The 27,242-nt window shown below is 43.7% G+C and overlaps 1 protein-coding gene across 1 annotated transcript in view; it reads right to left on the reverse strand.

Annotated features, from left to right (window-relative positions):
- Positions 1-27,242, reverse strand: part of AFF1 (AF4/FMR2 family, member 1) — a 135,598-nt gene that overhangs the window by 21,148 nt on the left and 87,208 nt on the right. Inside the window, exons 6-11 of the mRNA XM_009993821.1 lie at positions 13,015-13,059; positions 10,295-10,381; positions 9,536-9,572; positions 9,119-9,170; positions 1,209-1,263; positions 1,040-1,077 (exon numbers count right to left, since the gene is read on the reverse strand). Coding sequence (XP_009992123.1) covers positions 1,040-1,077; positions 1,209-1,263; positions 9,119-9,170; positions 9,536-9,572; positions 10,295-10,381; positions 13,015-13,059 — 314 coding nt within the window. The remainder of the gene's footprint in view (positions 1-1,039; positions 1,078-1,208; positions 1,264-9,118; positions 9,171-9,535; positions 9,573-10,294; positions 10,382-13,014; positions 13,060-27,242) is intronic.

Consider the following 27,242-nt stretch of genomic DNA (forward strand, 5'->3'; position numbering starts at 1 on the left):
GACAAGACAGAAACACACATTCCAAGATGGTTTATCTCTCCTGTGTTCTCCTGAAGTTTTCACTTCTTCATCTGTGTTACTTGCCCAAGGTGCTGTAACTGTTTCATTAACAGCCATATCAAGCAGCAGGATTTTTTGCAACACCCTCCCCTACTCAAAAGTGGTTTTCTCCAGCACTGACAATGGAAGAGAATGGAACTGAGAGAGCCAAGACTTTTATTTTTGTTTTGAAATGGGCTTTTAAAAAAAATAATTAAAAATTTTGTTGTTGTTTTTTTTACTTTGAAAACTGCTTATAAGTATCAACATGTTTGTACAATTTGGAGGCAAGCTCCTTGGCTGATCCATACTGATATGGTGAGAACACTATTTCAAGAGCTTGCAGAGATGCAGGTCATGCCAGGAACTGGCACGCCTTCTACAGGTCTGATTTGGGAGACCATTCCCCTGTGCTTGAATAGACACCAAGGCAAAAAGTGTATGTCAGTGGTCTCCTATAGGAAAAGTTCTAGGCTTCTCCATATTTCCTCCTCTAATGCTGGCACGTGGATGTTCAGCCTACCCTAATAATGCATGACAGGAACTGCTTACAATCAGCTGCCTTATCAGAAGGAGCTGAAACAGCCTCCACGAGTCTACCTGACCCTTTTCTGTTCTTCACCTGCTTAGCTGTTTTGGGCTTCTGAACTAAAACTGGGCTTGCACCTCAACCATCACTACTAGAACTGAAAATCCTACTAGCTTCAGTGCAACCTACGTATACTCAGGTGGAGGGGAAGAGGAGAAAAGAAGGAAGCAGTTGGGGAAATACAATTCTCATCCATAGGAAAACATCCAGCATGGATGGATTACTAACTTCTAGCTGGAGCTTTCTGTAAAACCCCACACAACTAAAGCCAATTTCCAGCAGCAGCTTCAGGCAGCTAGAAAACAAAGCCTGTGTCTACAAGAGAAACCCCACAGCTACCCCACATGTAAAAGGTAGATTTGGTTTTCCTCCTTATTTGGTCAAACTAGTAGTTTGGGAACAAACCTGTACCTTGGAGGAGCAAGTGAAGAAGGTGGCTTTTCAACAACCTGTTTTGTTCAAAAACACAAAGAGGAGAGGGGGAGGAAAGGTTAGCTTAAGGAACTCAGAACAACACAAGAAGTCGTGGTGATTTAAAGGGATTTCTGTGTGCCTAGTGTATAAAACATCTAAAACTGACTTGGTCGTCACCACTCTCTTCACTATCACTGAGCTGCAGGTCGTCCTGGAGCATTCTGAAAGACAACCAGAAGATAAATATCAGCCAAGGCAGACACATATTCAACAAGCAGACACTGAAAAAAGACGTGGGTTTGCACTTGCCAAAAACAAACCAACCTCCCACATCCTTTTTGAACACTGAGCATGCTCAATTTGCTAAACCCTGCCATTACCTGGCAGGGTATGATAGAATGTATGACACACAAGGCAGGCATTTTACTGTGCTTTCCAACTGACCTCAGGACATTTTGCCATGGAGTTCAGTAGCACTGGCTGCCATCTACAGACAACAAAGTTCTTTGAGGGGAATGCTTCTCAACAAAGGTCACATAGCACACTAACACAGCCAACAAAAGTCACAGACCTGTCAGGGTTGGAAGGGACCTCTAGGGATCATCTAGTCCAACTCTCTGCTAAAGCAGGATGGCCTGGAGCACATTCCACAGGGCTGCATCCAGGTGGGTGTGGAATGGCTCCAGATAAGGGGACTCCACAACCCCCCTGGAGCAGCCTGCTCCAGTGCTTTGTCACCCTCACAGTAATTAAGTTTTTCCTCATATTTAAATGACACTTCCCATGTTCCTGCTTGTGCCCGTTGCCCCTCATCCTGTCCCTGGGAATTACTGAGCAGAGTCTGGCTCCATCCTCCTTGCACCCACCCTTTAGACACTTACAGGCATTAATAAGGTCTCCCCTCAGCCTTCTCTCCTCCAGGCTGAACAGTCCCAGCTCTCTCAGCCTTTCCTCATCAGGGAAATGCTTCAATCCCCCAGTTATTTCTTGCCCTCCCCTGGACTCTCTCCAGCATTTAGACACTTACAGGCATTAATAAGGTCTCCCCTCAGCCTTCTCTCCTCCAGGCTGAACAGTCCCAGCTCTCTCAGCCTTTCCTCATCAGGGAAATGCTTCAATCCCCCAGTTATTTCTTGCCCTCCCCTGGACTCTCTCCAGCAGTTCCCTGTCTCTCCTGAACTGGGGAGCCCAGAACTGGACCCAGTTCTCCATATGTGGCCTCACCACACTAGCACAACAGGTGGAAGGGGTCAGATCCTTGCACAGCAAGACACAAGCAGGCTCTGAGCTTGCCCTGGCTCCCCAGGGGCAGAAAGCATCACCTTTGCACCAGGAGCTGAGCATGTTCATGCTTGCTGCTATCAGGCGCTGTGAATATTTCTCCTGTCACAGAGGTTATCTTTTTGCTTCTGAAGTCTCCTATCACACACATAAGTAAATGCCAAGGTCAAGCTTATCTCCTATTTCTTTATACCAGGAGCTTCACACACCTCAGCAGCTACTGACCCATCAAGCAGTTCAGATACAGCAGTTCACAAGTGGGGAGGCAGAAACTATTTCTGGAGTAGGGCACAGGCTGCCTGCAGATGTTTCCAAAAGCAAATTTAGTCCTTTGCCTGCAGGTGGTAACTACTGCTCATAATTTCAATGCATTACCAAGGTCCTCAGAAGGATGGGAGGATAGGATTTGTGAAGAGGGACCGAGTTCTCCCAAATTGTTATCCCCCCCTTTGGCATCCCAAAAGGAGCTGGGAAACAGGCAAGCAAAACTCTTGCTATGCAAAAGTATAGAGTCAAATCTTGAAACTAGCTGGAGACTGACTCTTCAACCCAGAAAATTACAGGAGTGTCATTCCAAAAATGAGATTAAAAGCTTGGAAACTAAGAGAGGGCTTCTAATCCACCAGGTCAAAACTGTTTATTTCAACCTAATTTCAAAGTAAGAGCTCTCTGTGAGAAACTTTTCTTATGCCCAAATAAAAAAAATAAGCTTCCATCTCATCATGGCAATTTTATGTCAAGAAAACAAATATGAAAGATCCCCAGAAAACCACATCACTTTGCAAAAGTGCTGAGTGACTGAAGTGTTCCTGACACTTGTTAGGAAAAATTACACAAACCTTCACACTCTTTCAAGCCTTCATGTTAAATCATGAACAAAAAATATTAATGGCTCTGCAGGTCACCACTAATGACCCCAAGCAGTTTCTTTTATGATTCTGTGGCAAGAGAGGAGTAAAAACCTTGAATAAAAAAGTTATCCCCTTATTTAAACACTATCTGCACAAACTAGACAAATTATTTTACACTCATAACAAGGCAGCTGATGTGCATGGAGACACCTTGATTGAATTAGGACCACATTTACTGCCAAAGCTGGTCATGGTCTTAACAAATAATTCCTCTGGCCAGACGTGATGACTCTGCTCCTGCTCACAGAGCAGAACAGCATGACAAAAACCCAAGGGTCTACTGTGTCTCCCAGTACAGAACCAACCATACAGCTGACACAGGACCTGCAAAGGTACTGATCCCACAGACCCCAAGCACCTCTCACTGATGCAGAATTAGGTCTCAGTGCCACCAGGGCTCTGCCTGACTACAGTCACAAAGACTTAGTGCTTTCTTTGTTTAGGTATTTTGACTTTGCCATTCCCCTGTGACTATTCTTCTCTATCTTTCAGCCTCCACTGCTTCATTTCATAGAATCACAAAATGGTTTGGGTTGGAAGAGACCTTAAAGATCATCTAGTTCCAACCCCTTGCATGGACAGGGACACCTCCCGTGGAATGGCTCCAGATAAGGGGACTCCACAACCCCCCTGGAGCAGCCTGCTCCAGTGCTTTGTCACCCTCACAGTAATTAAGTTTTTCCTCATATTTAAATGACACTTCCCATGTTCCTGCTTGTGCCCGTTGCCCCTCATCCTGTCCCTGGGAATTACTGAGCAGAGTCTGGCTCCATCCTCCTTGCACCCACCCTTTAGACACTTACAGGCATTAATAAGGTCTCCCCTCAGCCTTCTCTCCTCCAGGCTGAACAGTCCCAGCTCTCTCAGCCTTTCCTCATCAGGGAAATGCTTCAATCCCCCAGTTATTTCTTGCCCTCCCCTGGACTCTCTCCAGCAGTTCCCTGTCTCTCCTGAACTGGGGAGCCCAGAACTGGACCCAGTTCTCCATATGTGGCCTCACCACACTAGCACAACAGGTGGAAGGGGTCAGATCCTTGCACAGCAAGACACAAGCAGGCTCTGAGCTTGCCCTGGCTCCCCAGGGGCAGAAAGCATCACCTTTGCACCAGGAGCTGAGCATGTTCATGCTTGCTGCTATCAGGCGCTGTGAATATTTCTCCTGTCACAGAGGTTATCTTTTTGCTTCTGAAGTCTCCTATCACACACATAAGTAAATGCCAAGGTCAAGCTTATCTCCTATTTCTTTATACCAGGAGCTTCACACACCTCAGCAGCTACTGACCCATCAAGCAGTTCAGATACAGCAGTTCACAAGTGGGGAGGCAGAAACTATTTCTGGAGTAGGGCACAGGCTGCCTGCAGATGTTTCCAAAAGCAAATTTAGTCCTTTGCCTGCAGGTGGTAACTACTGCTCATAATTTCAATGCATTACCAAGGTCCTCAGAAGGATGGGAGGATAGGATTTGTGAAGAGGGACCGAGTTCTCCCAAATTGTTATCCCCCCCTTTGGCATCCCAAAAGGAGCTGGGAAACAGGCAAGCAAAACTCTTGCTATGCAAAAGTATAGAGTCAAATCTTGAAACTAGCTGGAGACTGACTCTTCAACCCAGAAAATTACAGGAGTGTCATTCCAAAAATGAGATTAAAAGCTTGGAAACTAAGAGAGGGCTTCTAATCCACCAGGTCAAAACTGTTTATTTCAACCTAATTTCAAAGTAAGAGCTCTCTGTGAGAAACTTTTCTTATGCCCAAATAAAAAAAATAAGCTTCCATCTCATCATGGCAATTTTATGTCAAGAAAACAAATATGAAAGATCCCCAGAAAACCACATCACTTTGCAAAAGTGCTGAGTGACTGAAGTGTTCCTGACACTTGTTAGGAAAAATTACACAAACCTTCGCACTCTTTCAAGCCTTCATGTTAAATCATGAACAAAAAATATTAATGGCTCTGCAGGTCACCACTAATGACCCCAAGCAGTTTCTTTTATGATTCTGTGGCAAGAGAGGAGTAAAAACCTTGAATAAAAAAGTTATCCCCTTATTTAAACACTATCTGCACAAACTAGACAAATTATTTTACACTCATAACAAGGCAGCTGATGTGCATGGAGACACCTTGATTGAATTAGGACCACATTTACTGCCAAAGCTGGTCATGGTCTTAACAAATAATTCCTCTGGCCAGACGTGATGACTCTGCTCCTGCTCACAGAGCAGAACAGCATGACAAAAACCCAAGGGTCTACTGTGTCTCCCAGTACAGAACCAACCATACAGCTGACACAGGACCTGCAAAGGTACTGATCCCACAGACCCCAAGCACCTCTCACTGATGCAGAATTAGGTCTCAGTGCCACCAGGGCTCTGCCTGACTACAGTCACAAAGACTTAGTGCTTTCTTTGTTTAGGTATTTTGACTTTGCCATTCCCCTGTGACTATTCTTCTCTATCTTTCAGCCTCCACTGCTTCATTTCATAGAATCACAAAATGGTTTGGGTTGGAAGAGACCTTAAAGATCATCTAGTTCCAACCCCTTGCATGGACAGGGACACCTCCCACCAGACCAGGCTGCTCCAAGCCCCATCCAACCTGCCCTTCAACACTGCCAGGGATGGGGCAGCCACAGCTTCCCTGGGCAACCTGGGCCACCCTCACACTCAAGAATTTCCTCCTCATGTCTAACCTAAATCTCCCCTCCTCCAATTTTGATCCATTACCCCATGTTCTCTCACGACAAGCCCTTGTCAAAAGCCCCTCCCCATTTCCTCACACACCTTCTCGGTGGAAATCACCTCTTGCCTCTTCCCTTAGAACAAACCCTGAAGGGAAGTGCTACCAAACACCACCTTGGAAAATGAGAGCCCTGCACTTCCTACATGGAAAACAGCAGGCAGGCAGGCAGGCTGCAGCTTTGCCTGTGAGCTGGAGCTGAAGCTCACTGCCAGTGCACTGAGACACAAAAAGGAATTAACAGGAACAATACAGCCCCTCCCAATACTCCTGAGCAGTTTGAACAAAAGTCTACAGGCATCTCAAGGGATTTTTTTTTTTTTTTCCAACCTACTAGGGAAAGCAGTCCTTCAAAGATGATAAAGAACAACCTTCCAGGGATGCTAAAATGTTCTGAAAGCATTTTTATTTTTTTGTTTTGCTTTAAAAATTGTGGACTATGGATGTATTTCCTTCAGAGGAAAGAGGATAATGCAAGGAAACACTACCAACATCTTCTTTCAAATATGATTTAACTGTCTGTAATAAAAAGGACTGCCTTTTTCACCTGAGTTGCTGGTAAATAAAAGGCATCAGCACAAAAAAACCAACCCTGCAACTACTTAATTAGGATCAGTAAGAACACAACTTTAAATGAGTTATACTTCTGCAAGGAAGACAAAGCCAGTTTTGCCAAAACAAGGTTTCAACAAATTGTTAAATAGTCTAGTTAAACAAAATAGATCTGCTTTAATAATTTCAATGCTTTAATTGGCTCAGGAGTTAATAGATGCCATGTTTTCATTTGCAGGACCTGTTCATTTGCAGCTTATATACACACACCATCAATCTCCCTGTAAAGCTATTTTAAAAGCTCCTTTAGTGAGAGGAGCAGCACTAACATGAATATCACTTGCCAAACAACCCCACTGAAAGCACAGGCTGGACCCTCTCTGCCAGCTGGGTTAAAGATGCATCACCAAGAATGACCTTGGCATCTCCCTTTCTAAAAGAAGGGCTCCTTCCATTCCAGCACAGCCAGGTGCTAACTTCAGGGCTGTATTCAAGAATGAAAGCCATCTGGGAAACCCTTGCACGCTCTGTAAAGCTGAATGCTTCATTTGGGCACACAGATGCACCAGGATTTCAACCTCTAATTAAGCAGCACAAATGCTGTTTGTTTTCAGCCAGCTACACTTTGTAAGGCCAGCTCCTCCAGGCAGCTGAATTTTCAGACAGTCACGTGTGCTTTAAACAGCAAAGAAAGCAAGGCCTGTTCTGCAAATGCAAACAAAAAAAAACAGCAAAAAGAAAGAAGGGGATGCATCAGTTCAAGGGAAAGACTCCATTTGGGACATAAAGCTAAGCCACCCTGCTCCTCCTGCTTCAACTGCCTCTGTGGAGTGTGGATACACATGTCCCAGGTAGACGAGCACTGGTTCTGGAAGTGCCTGCAAGAACACTGAGCAGAGAGGGGACACTGGCTAAGGACAGAGCTACGTACCAGGCCACACTGACAATTCTGGACCTTTGGGCTAAGAAAGAGGAGTATTTTCAGATTCTTGTCTGCAGTAAAAGTTTCCTCTCTCTCTCTGCCACCTGGAAAACTGACTGAAGTGCTAGAGGGATTTTTACAAGCAGCTGAGAAGAGCTGAAATAAAGATGATGGTTGTAAGGTAGCTGAAGAAGATGGTAGAGCCTGGAGCAGTTGAAACTAGTCATTTTGGAATTACTTCAGAGAAGAGGACTCCTCCACCTCCCTGGGAGGCCTGTTACAGTGCTCTGTCACACTCCTAGTCAAGTTTTTTTCCTCGGAATCACAGAACTGAACTGTATGAAAAAGTTAGTTTTACAGATCTTAGTGCAAAATTCTACAATCTCAACCAAGGTGGAGAGATGCTCTTCCTCTCACTTGTGACTTTTGAGGGGGGGGTTTGTTGTGTTTTGGTTTTGTTTTTTGTTTTGTTTTGTTTGTTTGCTTGGGGTTTTTTGCTTTTTTTAAATAAAATTGTTCATGATACAGAAAAGGAAAACAAGTGGATTAAGCTTTGTAGTCTGTAGTTTGCAGCCTTCCATGGAACAACTTATCATAGAGTAACATGAGATCTTTATATATCTCATTAACTGAGAGGCAATTAATGGCTTGGCAATTGCCAACACAGACCCCTCAGCCCTCCAGACATGGAGTTTATTACTCAGGGCTCAGAGCCTATTAATGCTGCCATCTGGTCAGGTTAATCCTCAAAGACTGTCACCAGCCATCACAAAACCACTTTCAAGCAATTTCTGTAATTAACCTAATTAATAGATAACTGCTTTCACCTGCAAGGACAGTACCAAGTTATTATATCCACCAACCTAAATTTCTTTATTGGAGCAATTAATTTACTAGTTGGCATTTCTTCCTAGCCTTGTAAAACTTCTGTAGTGATTATGCATAAACAAGTTATATTGAGACTTAAATTCTCAGAAGCTTTCTACTGAGAAAAACTATAACATGACAGGGAAAAGAAGAAATCGATAAAGAAAAGAAGAAATATATAAATACTGTTTTTAAAAGCTACAGAAATTTAATCTTCACCCCACTTTGCAACTAGCTAACATTATTAGAATATAACCATTTTTTTTTAATGCCTACATGAAAGTTTTTTTGCCAGTTTGGTACTTTTTAAATAAAAATAATATGAAGAACACACTTTTTAGAACACTTTTCTTTGGCCAATTTCAGAAAACTACACCATATGATTGCTTTAAAATGTCACCCCGAGTATTCACAGTTCTCATAGCTGTGGCTTCAGAGCAACATGCAGAATAGACCAGATTCAGTTGGTCCTCCCTTATAATTTATGTCAGTTGAACGTATTATTAGTAGTTTGAATAGCACTTAATGTGACAACACACTAAGCAGCCACAGATTAAAAGAGCAAAAAATCAATCTGGTACATAAATAGTTGAGGTTTTTTCCTTCAGTTTTGTTTTTAACACAGTCATCATAACCACAAAACAGTCCTGTTTCTGTTGGTGAAAATTCCCTGCACTGACATTTTCTGAGAAAAATCAGACCGATAAAACCTTGATTTTCAGAATCAGCAAGTAAACCAAACTTTTATTCATTCCAGGTTCTTTTAAGTAACTGCACAGTAGAGATAGGAACCCAGTCTGGTTACTTACGATGTTCTTGGCTGAGAACTAGGCAACGGTTTTGAAGGTGCATCATATTGTTCTGTAAATTAAAAATGACATCAGTTGGTTTTATTTGCCTCACTCATTGTGTATTTTACCCTACAGGCTCCAAGCATCAGATTAGAAAGTCACCTTCTCCCAGGACATAATTATTTGCCATTGAGATCCCCAAATGGGGATTCCTAGTGAAATACTGTTTGTTCTCTGCTGAACTGCTGCCTTAATTTCTAGAGAATGAATGCATTCAATCTCTTAAGCATTTTCTAAATTCATCACTGTTCAACAAAGCACAGGAAATGGTGCTCCTTAATCAATGTAAATATTTGATGTTCTCCTCAATCTGGAACACACAAAACAATCTCTCAATACACACTAACAGTGTGTCTTCTTTGGGTTTCTACTTACTGTGATTCTGTGCTACAGATCCAACGTACTGGGATTCCTAGAAGGAAAGAACAAAGTGCAAATTGAGAATAAATCAGCTCTCTCAACAGCATCATATTGGTTATTTGTTTTCTATGTCTTGCTGTAATAAACATGTTAGGTGATTTGTCAAAGTATGACTCTGAAGTGTCCAACAGCCCAAGCTGGCCTGATGTATCTTAGCATGGACAGAAATGGTAACCGCTCCAAAAACGTGTTGCCAGCACATTAGTGGTATATGCATTTTTTAAGAAATATTAAAAAAATATGTATAAGATCTGCCAAACACTTTCATTTAACAAAGTCAGCAAAAATGTTGTTGACAATAAAGATAAAATGCTTTTATGCTGCAACAGACATGAGCTGCTTAAAATGTTTCTGAAAAGCTGTCACATTTGAAGCCCACAGTTATAGCACTCCCACCTCTGGCTCAAACATCTTACAACTCTAAAAATACAAAGCTTGCTTCAAGGTAATAAAAAAGAGGCAGGATATAGACCACTCAAAAACAACAGCTCAGAAGCACTATCTGATCTACTCCTCAGTAAAAACAACATGTTGCAAGCAGATGTTGTACAACTTGAGATCAACTGTGCTTTAATTCATCTGACTTCTTCTAAAGGTAATCTCTCCTAGCAGCCTTTATCTACGAAAGGGGGACAGAATCATATGAAAACACATGGAAGAACCAGAAAGCTCTCCTCATTTATCAAAAGCCCTGGCAAAAAGAGGGTGTTTTACCTTTGTTGGGAACGGAAATTTGGAAGGCTCTGCTGTACTAGGCGTATGAATAGCTGTCAGGGGAGGTGGCCAGGAGTGGGTCATTTCCTGGAAAGACATGGAGAGAAGCAGCTTACAGGATTTTTGCTGATACACACAAGTGAAGTTCAACACTTCAGGGATTCATATGGATTAACCAAAAAAAGTTCTTGCCGACCCGATGGTAAAGCCAAGAGATGGTACTGCAGTGAGAAGCCCTCCTTGGAGCACAGTAGCCAGACCAGGATGAGGACTTGCTCCTTTTCTGCATACATACTTGCATTGTCCAAGGAACAGCAATCTCAGGAAGCTTGTGGAGAGTTCAGTATTTACTGTGCTTGCAGGAGTAGGCCTCTGACTTACAGCTATCACAGTTAGTAAAGGGAAAAGCAAATAAAATATTCCGTATATGAGGAGCTCCGGGGCTTTCCAAAGCACAGCACTTTCCTGTTACAGATATCCCTTCACAGCAACAACACTCTGAAGGCTTTTCATAACTCAAGGAGACCAGGCAGAGAGCTCTGACTGCCAGTCATTTCCCATGCCTGAAGCACTGCCTTTTGCACTGACCCACCAAGACGTCTTTGCGGCAGAGCTTCAGGACGTGGGTTCAAACCAAAGGAGGACACTGCCCTGTGTGCTGTGTCTTCAGCAATCCTTCTGCCCTGTTCCCCTGCCCTTGCTCTCACCTGCTGTCATGACCAGGTACCAGCTTCTTGGGTTCAGCTGTGGTCCAGGTGAAAGCAGAGCATGAACACCATGGTCATGGGAGGAGTGCTCAGTAGGTGATAACAACTTCCAACCCGCCTCTTCTGGCACCACAGCTGGGCCCAGATGAGCATGCTAAAGCCTTGGCTTGCACTGCAACAAGCACACATGAAAAGCCTAGCACAGACAGGGGTCTCTGTCTTGAACATACACTAAAATACCTTCTCGAATGGGAGTTAATCTAGATGAGGCCTTTGGGGAAGTTGGGGTCAGAAATTCAGAAAGATCTTGCTGAAATCACACAAGAAAAATTCTTCTTGGCACCTAATCCCCAAGTGTCAAATCCTGATGAGCACCACAGTCACTGCCAGAAGTGAATTCATATGGCCTGCCATCTTCACTGCCTTTCCAGGAATAACTATCTCAGGGTTTCCCCCTCAGCCCAACATAACTCAACATTCCCATCCAGAGTGGCTGTCATTGCAACCATTCCCTGCCAACTTCCTGAAGAAAAGCAGCATGAAGAGTAACACAACAGTAGCACTTTGTCCAGCTCAGAAATTTAAGAATTATGATGCTGAATGTATCTGATAGCAATCAGGTACCTCACACAGATTGCTCAGGGGCTTAAAAAGAAGCTGATGAGGAGCACGTCAGGACAAAGTACATTGTTGTACTTTGGGCACCAAATAAACTGACGTGTGAAAATCTCTACTGTGTCATACTTTATAAGTGCCATTTTTTCATCAAGTCACAAACATGAAAGTTTCGAAGTGTCCCTAGTTTCCTTATCTATTAGGAACAACATGAAATGCAGAAATTTAGTGGGGAACAAAACAACATTGCCACCTCCTGCTCTGTAAGCAGGGATCAGAGCAATCTACAGAGCATTCTGTGCAGGAGCTAGAAGCAGCCTCTAACTAACCTGGGTAACCATTTGATTTCATTGTTACCACTCCTGCCTGCTCCCTTCTCACCTCCCACGGTGCAGTTCACTGCTCACTTCATTCCCATGCAATCTTCCAGTACAGGATAACCTGATGTCCTGCACTAGACCTGCACAAGCTTCCCTGTGGCTGCTACAAAAACAGCCTTATGCCTCACTAACAGGAAAGAAAACTGGGTATGTCATGTGAAACAAAGGGAGGCAGCACTTCCAGGTGGAGTACTCATGCTGCAACACCAACCAGCGCTCAGCACAACTACCTTTCAGCTAAAATGCTGCCCCAACAGCTTCTTCAGAGCAATAAAGGCATGAGGATTTTGAAGCAACAGTGAGGGAAGTGAATCACAGAATGCAAACACCTCTGTTAGGACCTGGGTGTCTCAGAATAATATTTGAAATCCAGGGACTGCCTTCTCAGAATCAGCAGGCTGGGCCTGCAGATCACAGTGCATTTTCACACCATGCACACCAGTGAATGGCTGACACACCCTCAGAGCCAGCTACCTCAGAGCCTGTGCCCTGTTGACAGAGCCAGCTCTGACACAAGGTTACCAGGGATGGTTTTGCATCCGAGTTAGCTGAGCTTTGGATGAATGGACTGGAATGCCAGTGAAGGAGAAGCAGCCCAGCAGCAGTGCCATTCACAGGCAGGCTGGAAGGATGCAGGTGCATGCTGCCATTCAGGACCCTGCTGCTGGGGCTGGCTGCACGGGCAGCAGGTCCAGCACCTCTGGAGGAAATGCGCTCAGACATGGCAAGTCCCTGACTTGACAAAGGAGGAGCTCTGGGTGTTCCGGGTGACTCCTTAGTCTTGCACAAGACTGTATTTCACTCACATGGTGATAGAAAGATGGGTCTTACACCTCCAGCTGTAACCAAAGCTAACTTTTACCTTTACTTCTCCACAGTGCACCCCAAAACACACGTTCGGTGATTGCTTGTGTTCTGCCAGTGGATGTTGCAGAGCAGTATTTTATTTGCTCACACACTATTTTAAGGCATGCAAAATACAAGCAAACACAGAGATCTATTCTTTAAGAGCACCTACCTTCAAAATTTCTTCAATGGAGTGGACATCACTGGGGAAGGTTTGCTACAACAAAAAAGAGGGAAGCAGCATGAGTTTTTGTTTTTACCACCTGACATGTGACAAACAGATGTACTTACAAAACACTTTTTTACTCACAGTTCTATAAATTTAATGGGAGTTCATTAATAATAAAAAAGAACTGAAAGCCCCCTCAGACAAGGCAGTTAATAATGCACTTCTACAAAGCCTGTTGTTTTCAAGTCTTTAGCAGAAGATACATTCTAAGACAGAGAGTGTCTCCAAACAGCATCTCTTGAGAAAATCACATAAAGAGAAACAGAGCTTATTGAACAATGGTGCCTGTTCAGCTGACAAGATTTCCCTTGTTCTGTGACGTGTTCTTCTATGCACCCCTGTGCACTCAGCTGAAAAAGAAGCCAGTATAAAGCCCTAAGCTTGGAGAAGACCAAATAGAGGTGGTTTTAACTGGAGGAATAATGGAGGAATAATAACTGGGGTCCCAGAATGCCAACTCTTGGACTCAAGGGAACATCAACTGCCATTAAAAAACAGGAAAGCAACACAACTGTAACTTCTGCCGTTCAGAACAAAATCTTGAACGTGCCACCAGGTAGGAGTGACACAGTGATTTCTGGAAAAGCCTGCAGAGGACCTGTATCTGGATCCAGGAACTGCGCCTGTATGTCCCCTGCCCATTTTGCTGCAGCCCAGGCAGTGACCACCACATGCCTGCCCGGCAGGCTCAGGGACTCCCCAATGAAAGCACGATGAGGACCTTTGAAGGGCAGCCAGCTCCCTGCTGGTGCCCTGGCTCTCCACAAATGCCTCCTGAAGGGAACCAGAAAACACCCACGGCAGCATCTGCAGCTGCCTTCAACCAGGCTCACGACCCCAGGCACTAGGAAGCTCTGGGGAAGAGTAAAAGGCAAAAGCAACACTAATATTCACCAGTTATACAACAACCAGCAGACACTCCAGCTTGTGCAAACACATAAATGGGCTTTCAGTGTATCAACAAAACCCCTTAGTGGCTCCTGGCCTCCAACAGATTGGCATCTCATCTACAAGAGGTGAATAGTTACACTGAGCAAAGAGCATCCAAGACCAGCTTCTTGCCTCTGGACATGACATTCAATAGAAATGTTTAGCAACTGGTATAAATGCCAGGAAGACATTTCTCATGTTAAAAGAAGAGGGCAGTGAGCTACAGTGCCCAATCAGAAAGATCTTCCCCAGGACAAAGGAAACAGCAAAACAAGCAAATACTTTGATGAAGTAAAAAACCTGCATCCTTAGCACTGTCAGAGAAAGGTCACTCATTGGTTTGCTATATGCTGCACTATTTATTTACATGGGAAGGAAAAGAGGAGATGAGGAACCTCTTTTCCCTGCAACTTCATTTGTCTGTGTCTACGTAAAGTCCTCATGGAGGCAGTGCTCATTTGACAAAGATTTGCCTTCTCTTCAGAAAATCATGCACAGATACCTGCTTTTGACCTTACTCACCCCAAGACAAGCAGAAGCTGAGCCATGGCCACATGAGTCACAGGGATGAAAGTAATGGATTGAGCAAGGCTTGCAGAGGCATGGCACACCAGGCAGGAGGAGAGGGAACTTCTAGCACATGGCAAGAGATCAGGATGCTTCATAACTCCCAGTGCCAAAAATTATTCACTCTTTTTTTTTCCCAAAAAGTTTAAACTGGTAGTTCAACCACCTACTTTACTTCTTAATTTAAAAGATCACAAACAGCAAATATGGAAACTTGCTTCTTGCTGTACAGAAAAGCAACATTCAACTAACAGATTGCTTCAGAAAGCTCCTGAGATATCCCACAAAAGCACCACAGTAAAAAACCCTTCCCATGAAACAGATAAAGAACCAAGACCCTGCCTAGACAAAGTACTGAAAAACTCTCTCTCTCTAATGGATCAATTGCAACAAAAGAAAATCAGTTTGCTTCTCCCACTCCAGAAACTTGAGTTTTATGAGGTGGTAACTGATGACAAAAGTGGAATTGAATTAACCTGAGAATCAGATAATATCTGCAACAGCCACTGTGGACCTCTCTTATCCTTGCCAAACAAATCACACCCCTTCCTGAAGTTCTTGCAGATAAGCCAAAGAGGCTTTGAAATTGATACAGGTTTACATACGAGTATTTATAGTGGAATTGTCAGGATGATTTACTGTGACCCTGAAGGGCAGTGTTCAGTGACTGACTGCTGGTTTCCATAGGTCCAGAGGCTTAGTGGCAGTCACTTTCTTCTTTGTGGCACAAAATATCAAGTAAAGCAAAACCAGGACACTTAACAAGTACTGTAGAAGTCTGCACTGAACTACAGAATACTGTGATTCTTTTGGGTTGGAAGGGACCTTAAAGATCACCTAGATCCAACCCCTCTGCATGGGCAGGGGCACCTCCCACCAGCCCAGGTTGCTCCAAGCCCCATCCAACCTGCCCTTCAACACTTCCAGGCAAGGGGCAGCCACAGCTTCCTTAGGCAACCTGGGCCAGGCTCTTACCACCCTGATGCCAAGGAAGTTCTTCCTAATGTTTAACCTAAATCTCTCCTCTTCAGTTTTGATCCATTCCCCCTTGTCCTCTCCCTACAGGCCCTTGTCAAAAGCCACTCCCCAGCTTTCCTGGAGCCCCTTCAGGCACTGGAAGGTGCTCTAAGGTCTCCCTGGAGCCTTCTCTTCTCCAGGCTGAACACCCCAACTCGCCCAGCCTGTCTCCAGAGCAGAGCTGCTTCAGCCCTTGAATCATTTTCATGACCTCCTCTGGACCCTCTCCAGAAGCCCCATGTCCTGCTTATGTTGGGGTCTCCAGAGCTGGACACAGCTCTCCAGGTGGGATCTCAAGAGAGCTGGGGGGCAGAATCACCTCCCTTGATCTGCTGGCCACACTGCTTTTGATGCAGCCCAGGACACAGCTACAAAGACCTCTATTTTTGTTAGGAGTTTTTTTAAGACACAAGGTTTAAGTATGTGCTCTCAAAATATGTGCAGCTCTGGAGACACAAAACATAAAGTATTAGGGATGTTGAGGATTGCTTTCATCTTCCTGCCAGAGCCCCTAAATTAGGACATACTAAGAAGTCCATACCTCTGCTGGAGACTCTCCCTGAAGGGCATGGGTTTTCAGGCATCTTTTATCTCTGCTCAGCTATTCTGCTGCACCCTAAGACTGAAAACCTGAGTGACACTTTCACTTTTAAAATGTGCAAGGGGCAAACAAAACTGTCGCCAGAAATGGACTTGCAACACCCATATCAAAGACATGGTGAAACACTTGCTCTAGAGATTAAAATCACAGACTGTTCAAGACACCCGCAGAAAATGTGTCTTCAGTGCCAAAACCACAACCTATCTGCTCAGAGCCATTTGACTGCACCTGGGAACCATGTGGTCTCTTGAGTATGACTGTGACTCTCTGAGGCTGCAGTCCCAACCCTCTGGCCCTGGAGAGGGCAGGCACACACCCTTTCACTCCATCCCTGCAGCAGTGTCCAAGGATTCCTCATCTTTTACCAAGCTTAGCATCCTCCTGAAGGAGCTGGGTGTTTCTGCAGGCTGATAATTGTTTTGCCCATTTTTGTTTTCTCCTTCAAGTCACATCTCAGCTGTGTTTCAGCCTGTAAGCTACCATTAAACCACAATTACCACCCAGCAGCAAAGGCTGTTCTTGCCAGTTTTAGGGGAAGGTTTAGGGGAAAGAAGAAACACAATGTTGCTCAAAGAATACTTAAAAAACAGCCCTAAAGACAAAGAAATCACTGAAATGAGCTCCGCTGAGGACTGTAGGTGCCAAAGATCAAGTATTGCATGGCGCTGTCTATCCCCACTAGCATTTTTCCAGCCTTTACAAGGAGCTCTGGAACATACACCTCCCACACAACTTGACTGAAGCCTTGTGCATGACACTGACATCTGCACAATATCCACATTCATACTCCCTGGCAGTTTGGGAATGAGACACACACCTCGGAGTGCCATTCACAACACATTCTGATGGCAGAGGTCAAGCATAATCACGGGACATGCAGAACCTTTGGGTCTCTGGGTTTCTGGTTTTGCTTTCTAATGGCAACATTCCCATCCAAACTGATGCTGTGCTTCAATAACAGCCACCCGTCTCAGCAATAATACTCATTAATGTTCCAAAAAGCCTAGTTTTGCTCAAGCAAAGACCCAACTCCCTGTGATTTCACAGCCTCCAAAAAGGTCTCTCCAGCAACATGCTTCTCCATTTACTGTCTCCCCCAGAAGACACTGACAGAGCCAGACAAGCACATCCAGACACTCACATCTGACCCAAGACTCCAGCCCAGGTCCTCTACCACTGCAGGCCCAGAGACTCTGGAGAGGTTAAATAAATTCATGGAATTTGGAAAGAAATCTTATTCAGAAAGACAGAAAACTACTTTAAGAGAGCAGGCAGAAGAAACTGTCACATTTGTAATTTGCAGTGCTTATCCACAAAAATCCCAGGGAACTGACAGACTGTGTGACCTTTTTTATGCTTGTTACATGACCGAAAATTTAAGTGACACATTTAAAATTATACACATATGATAACATATGATGGGAGCACAATCAGGAATGATGAATCTCCATAATCAATTTTACAAGGTAAATTTAATAGATTCCTTCCTTACTTGTGAGCTTAAAATGCAAGAGAAAGGTTTAAAAAGGTCATCAAGAAAAATCAAGTACCTCTTCGATGAGAAGTCACAGACTTAGGTGGCAAAAGAGACACTTCACAATGTCAAGAATAAGTCTGGTTGTAAGGTTTTGTGGAACAAAAAGCTGGATAAACATAAGGTCAAAGCCATTACCTAAATTTTGACTACAGAAAAATTCAGAGACTACCACTAATGACTTTTAAACCTCTCTCAGTTACTAAAGAATAAATAAGATACTAAAATGGTGAGACACTGCCACACTTTCTTATTTTTATAGTTTTTGCAATATATACACTTTTCCAAGCTGCACAACTGGCTGATGAAGGCCAAGTGATATTTACAAAACCACTCGCTTTTCATCACCACTAGTGACCTCAGGCAGGAAGAAATCACTATACAGATATCCATGAAAGTTTAAATACCATCTAAAAAGAGGTACCATATATTTTCAAAGGATTTTTTGGAGAGGCTGGTGGTTTTGTTCTGATTTGGTTTTTTTTTACAAATAAGTTGGGGATTTTCATTTAGCACTTACTGTAGGTACAACACTTTGAAAACCTCTGATATGTGCTAGTGCATTGCCCAGATAATGATGTGGGGAGGCACAGGAAATTCAGAGTCACTTCAGACAACACTGTTATACTTGTTTCCCTTCTGGGAAAAGGCTGTTGAGGAAGTTACTTCAGAGAGATTAACTGATTAATTCCTACAGATTCCAGCAACACCCTTTCTGCTCGCTTCCTCACACACAGCACAACAAAACCATGTATCCAGAAAATCAATATATGGTTACAGAAAGCAACAATCTATGTAAATACCACATGTTTGGGTGATAAATTTTAATGCAGCTTCTTTACCAAAGTAATAAAAACATTAATGCTTTCACTTGCTCAGAGCATAAGCAACTCAAAGGCTAGAGGCCTGCATGAATTACCATCTACCTGATAACCTGCTGCAGCACATCAGATCAACAGTATTTTCCTTTGCTGTACAGCACCATTCTTCTCCTGAGGAAGTGAATCATAGAATCACAGAACAGTTAAGGTTGGAAGGGACCTTAAAGATCATCAGGTTCCAACCTCCCTCCTATGAGCAGGGACACCTCCCACCAGACCAGGCTGCACAAGCCTCATCAAACACGAACACCTCCAGGGAGGGGACATCCACAGCCCCACTGGGCAACCTATTCCAGTGCCTTGTTATCCTCATGGTGAAGAATTCCTTCCTGATGTCTAACCTAAATCTACCCTCCTGTACTATAATGCATTCAATCACATGAAAAGTAGCCTTCCTTAAGCTGCTATTACAACAGGCCTGCAAAAAAGCACAAGTGCACATACCTGCAAAAGAAGAGAGGGAGCTCTTAATTTAGAAAACAATTTAAGATCTGCACAGGCACTCAATCTGCATAGCAACTGTGTGACCAGACTCTCAGAAATACCTCTAAAGTACTTCTCTTCATGAGCAGTTCCAAAAAGCCACACACTTCCATGGACACAAAGCTCTGCTCATACCCTGAGCCTCACACAGCTCATTACACATGCTTAAGAGAGAGGAATGAGGAAACTGGAATAAGAAGAAACACCCAAAACCAGACTAAACTGCTTGAGGAACCATCTGGTACACAAGAAAGATGCCCCTCTGGTCATGATAATATGTGGGTCAGACACCCAACTGTCAACCAGAAGTGCTGCTGTGCCCCAGACAGGAGTAACATCCCAAAGGGACAGGATCCATCCTCCTAGCTCTCCCTGCTGACGGTTCCACCGGCTAGATTGTCTCAACAAGAGTGACCGTCACAGCAGCAGGGACCAGCAGCCTGCTCTTGGGTCTTTGCCTGATGGCCAGAGGGGGAAGGGGAAACTGAGACACTGGCAGGATCTCTGTCACAATGTAGTCAACACTGGCCAGAGGTGGGAAGCTCAAAAACTGGGCATATTTTTGAAAAATACATTTTGCCACAGACATTACAAGGAACAAGTAGTGGGCTTTTTGCTAGTCAGAAGGGCTTTGAAAGGTTGCTTCTTTTTTTTTTTTTAATGCTACTCCATTACAAATGACAGTACATGTTTTTGCCCCACTCTGCCACGGGTGCCAAGTGGAGCTGAAGGACCCCAGGCACCACACAGCTCTCTAGCATGGAAGTGGTGGGGGGGTGGTGGTGGTGAAGCTTTCTCTCTTGTTTTTAAATAGCTTGCCTTGTCAGGAGGCTGTGGCTGAATAGTTTCAAGCAGGCTGTCAAAAAAAATCATCTCCAAGAGCAAGTTAGCCATGCATTATTTCAGGAGTCACCCAATGGCACCATTGAGATGCAGAGGCTCAAACAAGGCCAGCAGCACTAACAGTGTATATAGATGGCACACAGATAGGGGCAGGGGATCTGGAACAGGTACCAATAAGGTGTTGCAGAGCTTTCTGTTGTCTCTCAGCTCAGTAATTTCCACCTGGCTGCTTATTTCTGTTTCCTTGTATGCCTCTGCTGCCACAGCCCATTTAGAGCTGCCCCTCTGACACCCTGTGCTTCTTCATCTCCTGCATCTCAGGTGAAACTGGTGCCTGTGGATATCCAGGCAGCATAGGTGAAAAACAGCTACAGTATGGATGCATTCCACATGCTACCTGGTATCCTCCTGTGTTTGTGTAGCTCAAGTATGAAAGCTATTGCTTTTTCCCTTTTTCCAGGCTAAATTAGAGGTAAGAAAACCTAAGCAAGAGGTGCAGCAAGGATGAGAGAAGCCAATTATGAGTTCCATGTGCTTTCTTTGTTTCCTAATGAGAGCTTTGCCACTGCAACTATCAGCAGAGCAGGTCACCTATCCTTGATATAAAAAAAAGGGTGACATTTACAGCTGCTGCACATTTAACAATATATTTTAATAAAAATATTTAGCTTTAAATTTATTATTTATTACATTTATTTTTTCATGCCAGCTGCACAGGCTGTTGCCATCTGAATGCAAGGATGATCACAAAGTCACATACACATGAAGAGTGTGAAAACAACAGGCAGGACAAAATTGGACCATCCTGTCCTCACTTCACCCATCCGTGCAGGAGATGTTGCACACTAAGACTCTCACACAAGTCACGCTAGGGATTGAGTGCTCACTTGCTCTTCAAAGCAATTTTCCACCTGCATTTTTGTATAGTTAAAAATTCCTCCTCTCCATACTGTAGATAGAATTGAGATGCACACACATTTCCAAAATGACCCAGCCAACAAGCCTCTGCTACACAAGAAGGACATGGAGCTCCTGGAGAGAGTCCAGAGGAGGTCATGAAGATGATGTGAGGGCTAACGAACCTGTCCTGTGAAGACAGGCTGAGAGAGTTGGGGTGTTCAGCCTGGAGAAGAGAAGGCTCCAGGGAGACCTTAGAGCACCTTCCAGTACCTGAAGGGGCTCCAGGAAAGCTGGGGAACTGTGCACAAGGACATGTGTTGAGAGAACAAGGGGGAATGGATTAAAACTGGAAGAGGGGAGACTAAGGTGAGACATGAGGAGGAAATTCTTGAGTGTGAGGGTGGTGAGAGCCTGGCCCAGGTTGCCCAGGGAAGCTGTGGCTGCCCCATCCCTGGCAGTGTTGAAGGGCAGGTTGGATGGGGCTTGGAGCAACCTGGGCTGGTGGGAGGTGTCCCTGCCCATGCAGAGGGGTTGGATCTAGATGAACTTGAAGGTCCCTTCCAACCCAAACCATTCCATGATTCTATGATTATTGATGCAATCACGTTCCGTTGGGTATTGAAAAAGCCATTCAAGTTTGAATTACCTTGTTCATCAAAACAAATACATAAACACAAAAATTCATAAAGGTTTTGGCATGCTATCTTGAGGAACACCAGGCACCAAACACACTGATGTTTCAATGTTTCATATCACAAAACAGATTAAAACAACTATGATACAAGGACAATCCAGTGATCCGAAATTTTATTTCATCCATCCACCTTTTTTTTTTTTTTTTTTTAGAGCATGTGGAGACCAAGTTGCTTTCAGGGAAAGCTGAAGCAACAATTCCTAGTTATCTGTTCAGGGACTGTGTGAATCCATTTGTGATTATAATAATTTCTAGTCAGGTACCATCCTGCATGCAAGCTTGCAGCATGGGTGGGCCTTAAGCATGTTTTTTTAGAGATGTTTATATTTTGCTGCAGACACAAGTGCACTTGTTCAACAGATCTCTTGCTTTCACACCCTTACCGATTCCCAAAACATTCATGGAGGGCATGCATTTTTGCCCCCTTAGGAGGGCAAAGAAAAAAATTTTCCAACTCAACCAGCTAAAGGTTTATTTTGCAGATGGACAGCTTTCCTAACAATCTTTCCAACAGCACACACACACACAAAAAAAAAAAAGGGGTGGGGGAGAAAAGGGAAGGGGGAACAGAAATGCAAAGCAAGACTAACTGGATAGCAATGCTAACAACATGATTGTGCCTGTGAGCTTTCCATTTTGATTTGTCTGGTATGATCTCTGCCAGCACTCAGAACAAACCTTACAGTAACCAGTATTTGTTTTATCAGTTCTGAATCTCAGAAGACACAGAAGGAACTGCTATAAAGTAAACAGGAGCCTTGAGGCCAACATCAGCTCCACAAGCCTTCTGGGCAGACAAGCCAGTCAGCTGCCAGCAGAGTCACCCAAAGCAGGACTCTGCTTTTAAGCTTTTTGCCTCCAGTGGGAACCAGGGAGGAGAAGAGAAGACAAAGCAAACATGATTTTGAAGCAGGAGCAGCTCTGAGGGTCAAGGTCTGATGGTGCAAGGAAGGCGATGCAGCCCTCAGTGGGTTGCCAGGACAAGTGACTGCATGGGCCTATGGTCCCTGGTCTGCCACCCTTCCCCTGGCACTGACTTGAGATAATCCAAGACTTAACCTGGCAGGAAATATCTTATTTTTCTTTTGATTCACCTCCTTTAATCACCTGACCACAGCATCAGATGAACAGCCAAAGTGGTGCAGCAGAGGGGGAGGTGAACACATTCTCACAAACACTCCGCACACCTGGAGGGAGCAAAGGGCTTCATTTTACATAGCCTCCAATATCTGGCAAACATCTGGATCCAGAGCCAACCACCTACAGTCAGAACAATCTCTGGAAGCACACAATTCACAGCTACAATAGTGGTAAAATTACCATAAACTGCAGTGGAAAAAGTGGCACAATTCTTTGCATTTTACAAATCTGTTGTACCTCTTACGTTACACCTGATACTGCATAGCTTGAAAATAAGTATTTCAAAGACTTCATGATCCTGGTATTTTAAATTCTCAAAAAGACACAAAGAAAACCTTCCATACAACAAAGTATGTTTTACCACCAGCAGAGCTCCTTTTCCCTAGATAGCACACAAACAGGTAAGATTGTGTCTCGATGCTCCATTTTCTCGCATGCACCAACCTTGTCCAAGGCTGATTTTGCCTCAGGACTTTGACCAGTGGCTGAGGTGGTTTTTAATTGCTTGCAGCTAAACAGACTGGAAACAAAAGAGAGGGATGACTTGGTTTTGTAGGACATGGTGAAATTAACCTCAACAGCTCTCTGGGGCATAAAATCACATTTTCACTTCCAACCCCCAGGTTTTAACAGAATCCATCCCTTTTTAACTTAACTTGTTCAGATCTGGCACCACTAACCACCTAGAATCATAGAATGGCTAAGGTTGGAAGGGACCCTAAAGATCCCCTAGATCCAACCCCCTCACACTCAACAATTTCCTCCTCATGTCTCACATAAATCTTCCCTCCTCCAATTTTAATCCATTCCCTCTTGTCCTCTCACTACAAGCCCTTGTAAACAGTCTCTCCCCAGCTCTCCTGGAGCTCCTTCAGGTACTGGAAGGTGCTCTAAGGTCTCCATGAAGCCTTCTATTCTCCACTTAAGCAAATCTGATTTCACCTACCAAGGGAGAAACCATATAGCTGCTGTCAGCTATCATGCCAAGTTTCCCTGCCTGCAGTTGGGCTCCTTGGCTCATTAGAGCAAGCTGAAGTCAAAATCAAATCTGGCACCAGTATCACGGAGGATCAAAATGAGTGAAGAGCCCACATGCAAGAAGCAGAGTTAGAGCCAGTAAGATGCTGAAGGGACTGGAGCATCTGCACTGTTATGAGAGGCTGAGAGAGCTGGGGCTGTTCAGCTTGGAGAAAAGGAGGCTGAGGGGGGAGCTCATCAATGCTTATAAACAGGGGGTGTCAGGAGGGTGGGGTCAGACTCTTCTCAGTGATGTCCAGTGACAGGACAAGAGGCAATGGGCACAAACTGGTACACAGGAGGTTTAACCTGAATATGAGAAAAAAAAATCTTTACTCTGAAGGTAACAGAGCACTGGAACAAGCTGCCCAGGGAGGTTGTGGAGTCTCCACCCCTGGAGACATTCCAAACCCACCTAGATATATTCCTGTGGGATCTGCTCTAAGGGATCCTGCTCTAGCAGGGGGGTTGGACCAGATGATCTCCAGAGGTCCCTTCCAACCCCCACCATTCTGTGATTCTGTGACTTTCAAGCCAGCTGGCTCCTCTTCACAGGGGTTGCAGAGTCCACAGCTCTGGGAACAGAACAAGCCCCAGGGGCTCTGCAGAGCTTCCTGGAGCCCAGCTGGGAGCACCAGCACCCTGGGAGCAGAGGGAGAAGAGGATGCAAAGGGCACGTGGTTAACCCAAAGCCCACATACATCAAAGTCAAAATGATTCAGATCTGTAACCTGCATTTGTCCACGTGTGTTTTGGGAAGAAGATAGGAAGGGAAAACATTGCTAGTACAGCTGCTGCAGACTTCTACAAACCACAGGAGAACTGACTAACACAGGGGAAACAGTGCCACTGATGAAGAGCAAACCAAAGCAGCAAAACTGCATCGAGAGGGGGGTGCAGGCAAGTAGCTGATAAAAGATTTTCTTCTGATTTCTTTCAGGTCCAGGAATTTTAGGGATTAGGGTTGTTGGGTTCTTTTATTATTTGTTTGGGTTTTTTTTAAAGTTTATACCCAAAAAGTACTAGCAATTTTAAAAGGAAAAATATGGAATTTGAGACAATACTTACTGAAATGAGTAAATTTTTTTTCATTGCCTGTGAGCTCTGGGTTAAGTACATAACAAAACAGATATAAGAATGTGCAAAAACTTTGAAACACACTGTATTTTAAGGATAAGACCATCCCTCGAATGCTTGCATTGATTTAGTTTCTCCTTGGTGCTTATTTTGTATTAAGCTCAAAAAAGTTTATTTCAGAAAAGTACAATAAAAGGAACTTTTATAATCTAATCCCAAAATCTTTTCTCGTAATGTTTAAAACCTCAGACTGTACAAAGCTAAATAAGTCCTTAATGACTGGCTTCATAAATTGTAGGTACAGATTTTAAAGGTCATTTCGCTATGCAGAGTATTACCTGTGTTTTCACTACTCTAAATTAATGTACAGATACAATTTGGCAGGAGAGTCCCTGTAAACTGCTGCCAGAGTACAACAAGCCTGTGATAAGGGAAGGCAATGTTCTCAGCAGGTTGCTCAAGACTAGGATTAATCTTCACAGGAGGTTAAACATTACCACAAGACATCTTTTTTAGCACAGAAGAAACGAGCACTTCATTTCAACAAAAACACAATCACCACAACAAAAAAAGATACAAGAAAAAAGAGAGAGGGACAAAGACAGGAAATAAAGCACAAAGAAAACTGTCTCAGAAAACCCAATTTAGAAAAAGTTTGCTGTCAGACTATCTTTGTGGAAAGAGAGGAAGCCGTGGTTCTAGTGCAGTACTAACCAGGCACTGCACACAAAGCTGTAAAAAATGTTTGGGGATGCACTTGTTTGAACTGTGTTGTAGCTTCAGGTAGCCACCTAAATGGGTTTAGTGATGAAGGATGAGCAAAAAGAAGCAGCACATCCTCAGTCTCCTCTCTCACTGACATAGTACTGAAATGTAACAGAGCAAGGCTGGAATAATTCCCAGCAAAGCAAAGCTAAAGTAGGTGTGTTTGACATTGCTCACAGCATTAAGTTTCACTTTTATATTTAAGGAAAAACAAAACCTATGTTATTTACTTGTTGCTTTACACACACTCAAACAACGCTGAGGTAGCACAGAAACGTGCAAGAGGGCTGTCCCTCATCCAGCAAGACAAAAATCTTCAAAATTACATTATAAATGTGTTTGTTTTCACATCTGCTTTTATACTGCTTGCTTCTGACACACATAGTAGACTACAAACCCCATTCACCAGTCCCCATGTCCACGGCAGCCTTCTAAAATAATTTCTCTGGCTGCTCCTTTAGGTCCTACATAGGCACCAGAGCTTTACCAGTAGTTTGCAAGTAGCTCCCCTGTGGATGGTTTCACAAGCACGCTTAACCCTTTTTGAGTCCATCCTCCTCCATCCCAAGGCAACACCAAAGTTACTGCACAGAAACAATGCCCCAGCACCAGGCACCCTCCTGCTTCTGCCCCAATATCAACCCAGCAGCTCAGCTCAGAAGAGAAGACAGCAGCTCCAGTCTAACACTGCAGGTTTGAAAACAAGTTAAACCGTTTTCCATGAACTTCTACTCTTGCTTTCTTCAGCTGACACTGAATGATCCTGGCAATTTAAGCATTTTACATCAAAATGCTCAATAAACTGGTTCCTGCATAGGTGCCAGGAGGAAATAAAGCATTCTTTAAAGATTTTACATGCTTTTCTAACTCTGAGAGGGATTATTTTTCTCCATCTAAAAGTAAATGCATGGGCCTCCTTCCTGTGTTCAACAGCATAAGAGAAAAAAAATCTACACTATTTTCCTTTGTCTGAGGGAGCAAAGGGTTTTATGCTTTGGGGGAGTGGACTGTTGGTATGTTTTAATAAAGGATTATTTAAAAATCTTGTGTTGCTGAAAGCAATTTGTGCATCCCCTGTTAATCTTAATTTAATAATAAAACTAAAACTGAAATCCAAACAATTAAAATTAAGTGCAGCATTGCTTGCACATAGCCATACAGACCAGAGAACTCCAGCCAAGGCTAATAATTCTACTAGTAAATTGCTCTAGACAAAGAACCTTGGCACAAAAGCCCCTCCCCATTGTAACCATCATCTGCATAGTCCCTCTCAATAATTTAATTTTGACCCCTGGATCCTGCAAAACTTCACCTACTGTCCCCTTATAGTCTCTCCAATAAATAATTTTTAATACTGCTTAACACGGATCTGTAAGTCATGCGCTAGTGCCCTTCATGTTCTCTTCAGAACAACCTCAAAAGTGTCTTTCAGTGTAAGTGTTGAAGACATGAAAAGCATTTGACTAAGTGCAGCAAGCCATGTTGTCAGGTGTTCCCTCATTTCCCAATACCACCTCATGGCAATTTAGGCTATTAGAACTAGTTTTTACAGTATTTGGAGTAGCCTGACTTGTAACCTGCTCCAGAAAAAAAGTCACTGCAGCTGATACAGACCAAGGTGTACGATAACCATTATTATTAGTGGGAATGTTATATCAAGGCTAATACTTATATATGCACAAGCAACACATCAAAAAAAACCCCTACATGTGCAAATTCCCA

This window comes from Chaetura pelagica, unplaced genomic scaffold (assembly GCF_000747805.2).
Source record: "Chaetura pelagica isolate M959 unplaced genomic scaffold, ChaPel_1.0 scaffold210, whole genome shotgun sequence".
NCBI lineage: Eukaryota > Metazoa > Chordata > Aves > Apodiformes > Apodidae > Chaetura > Chaetura pelagica.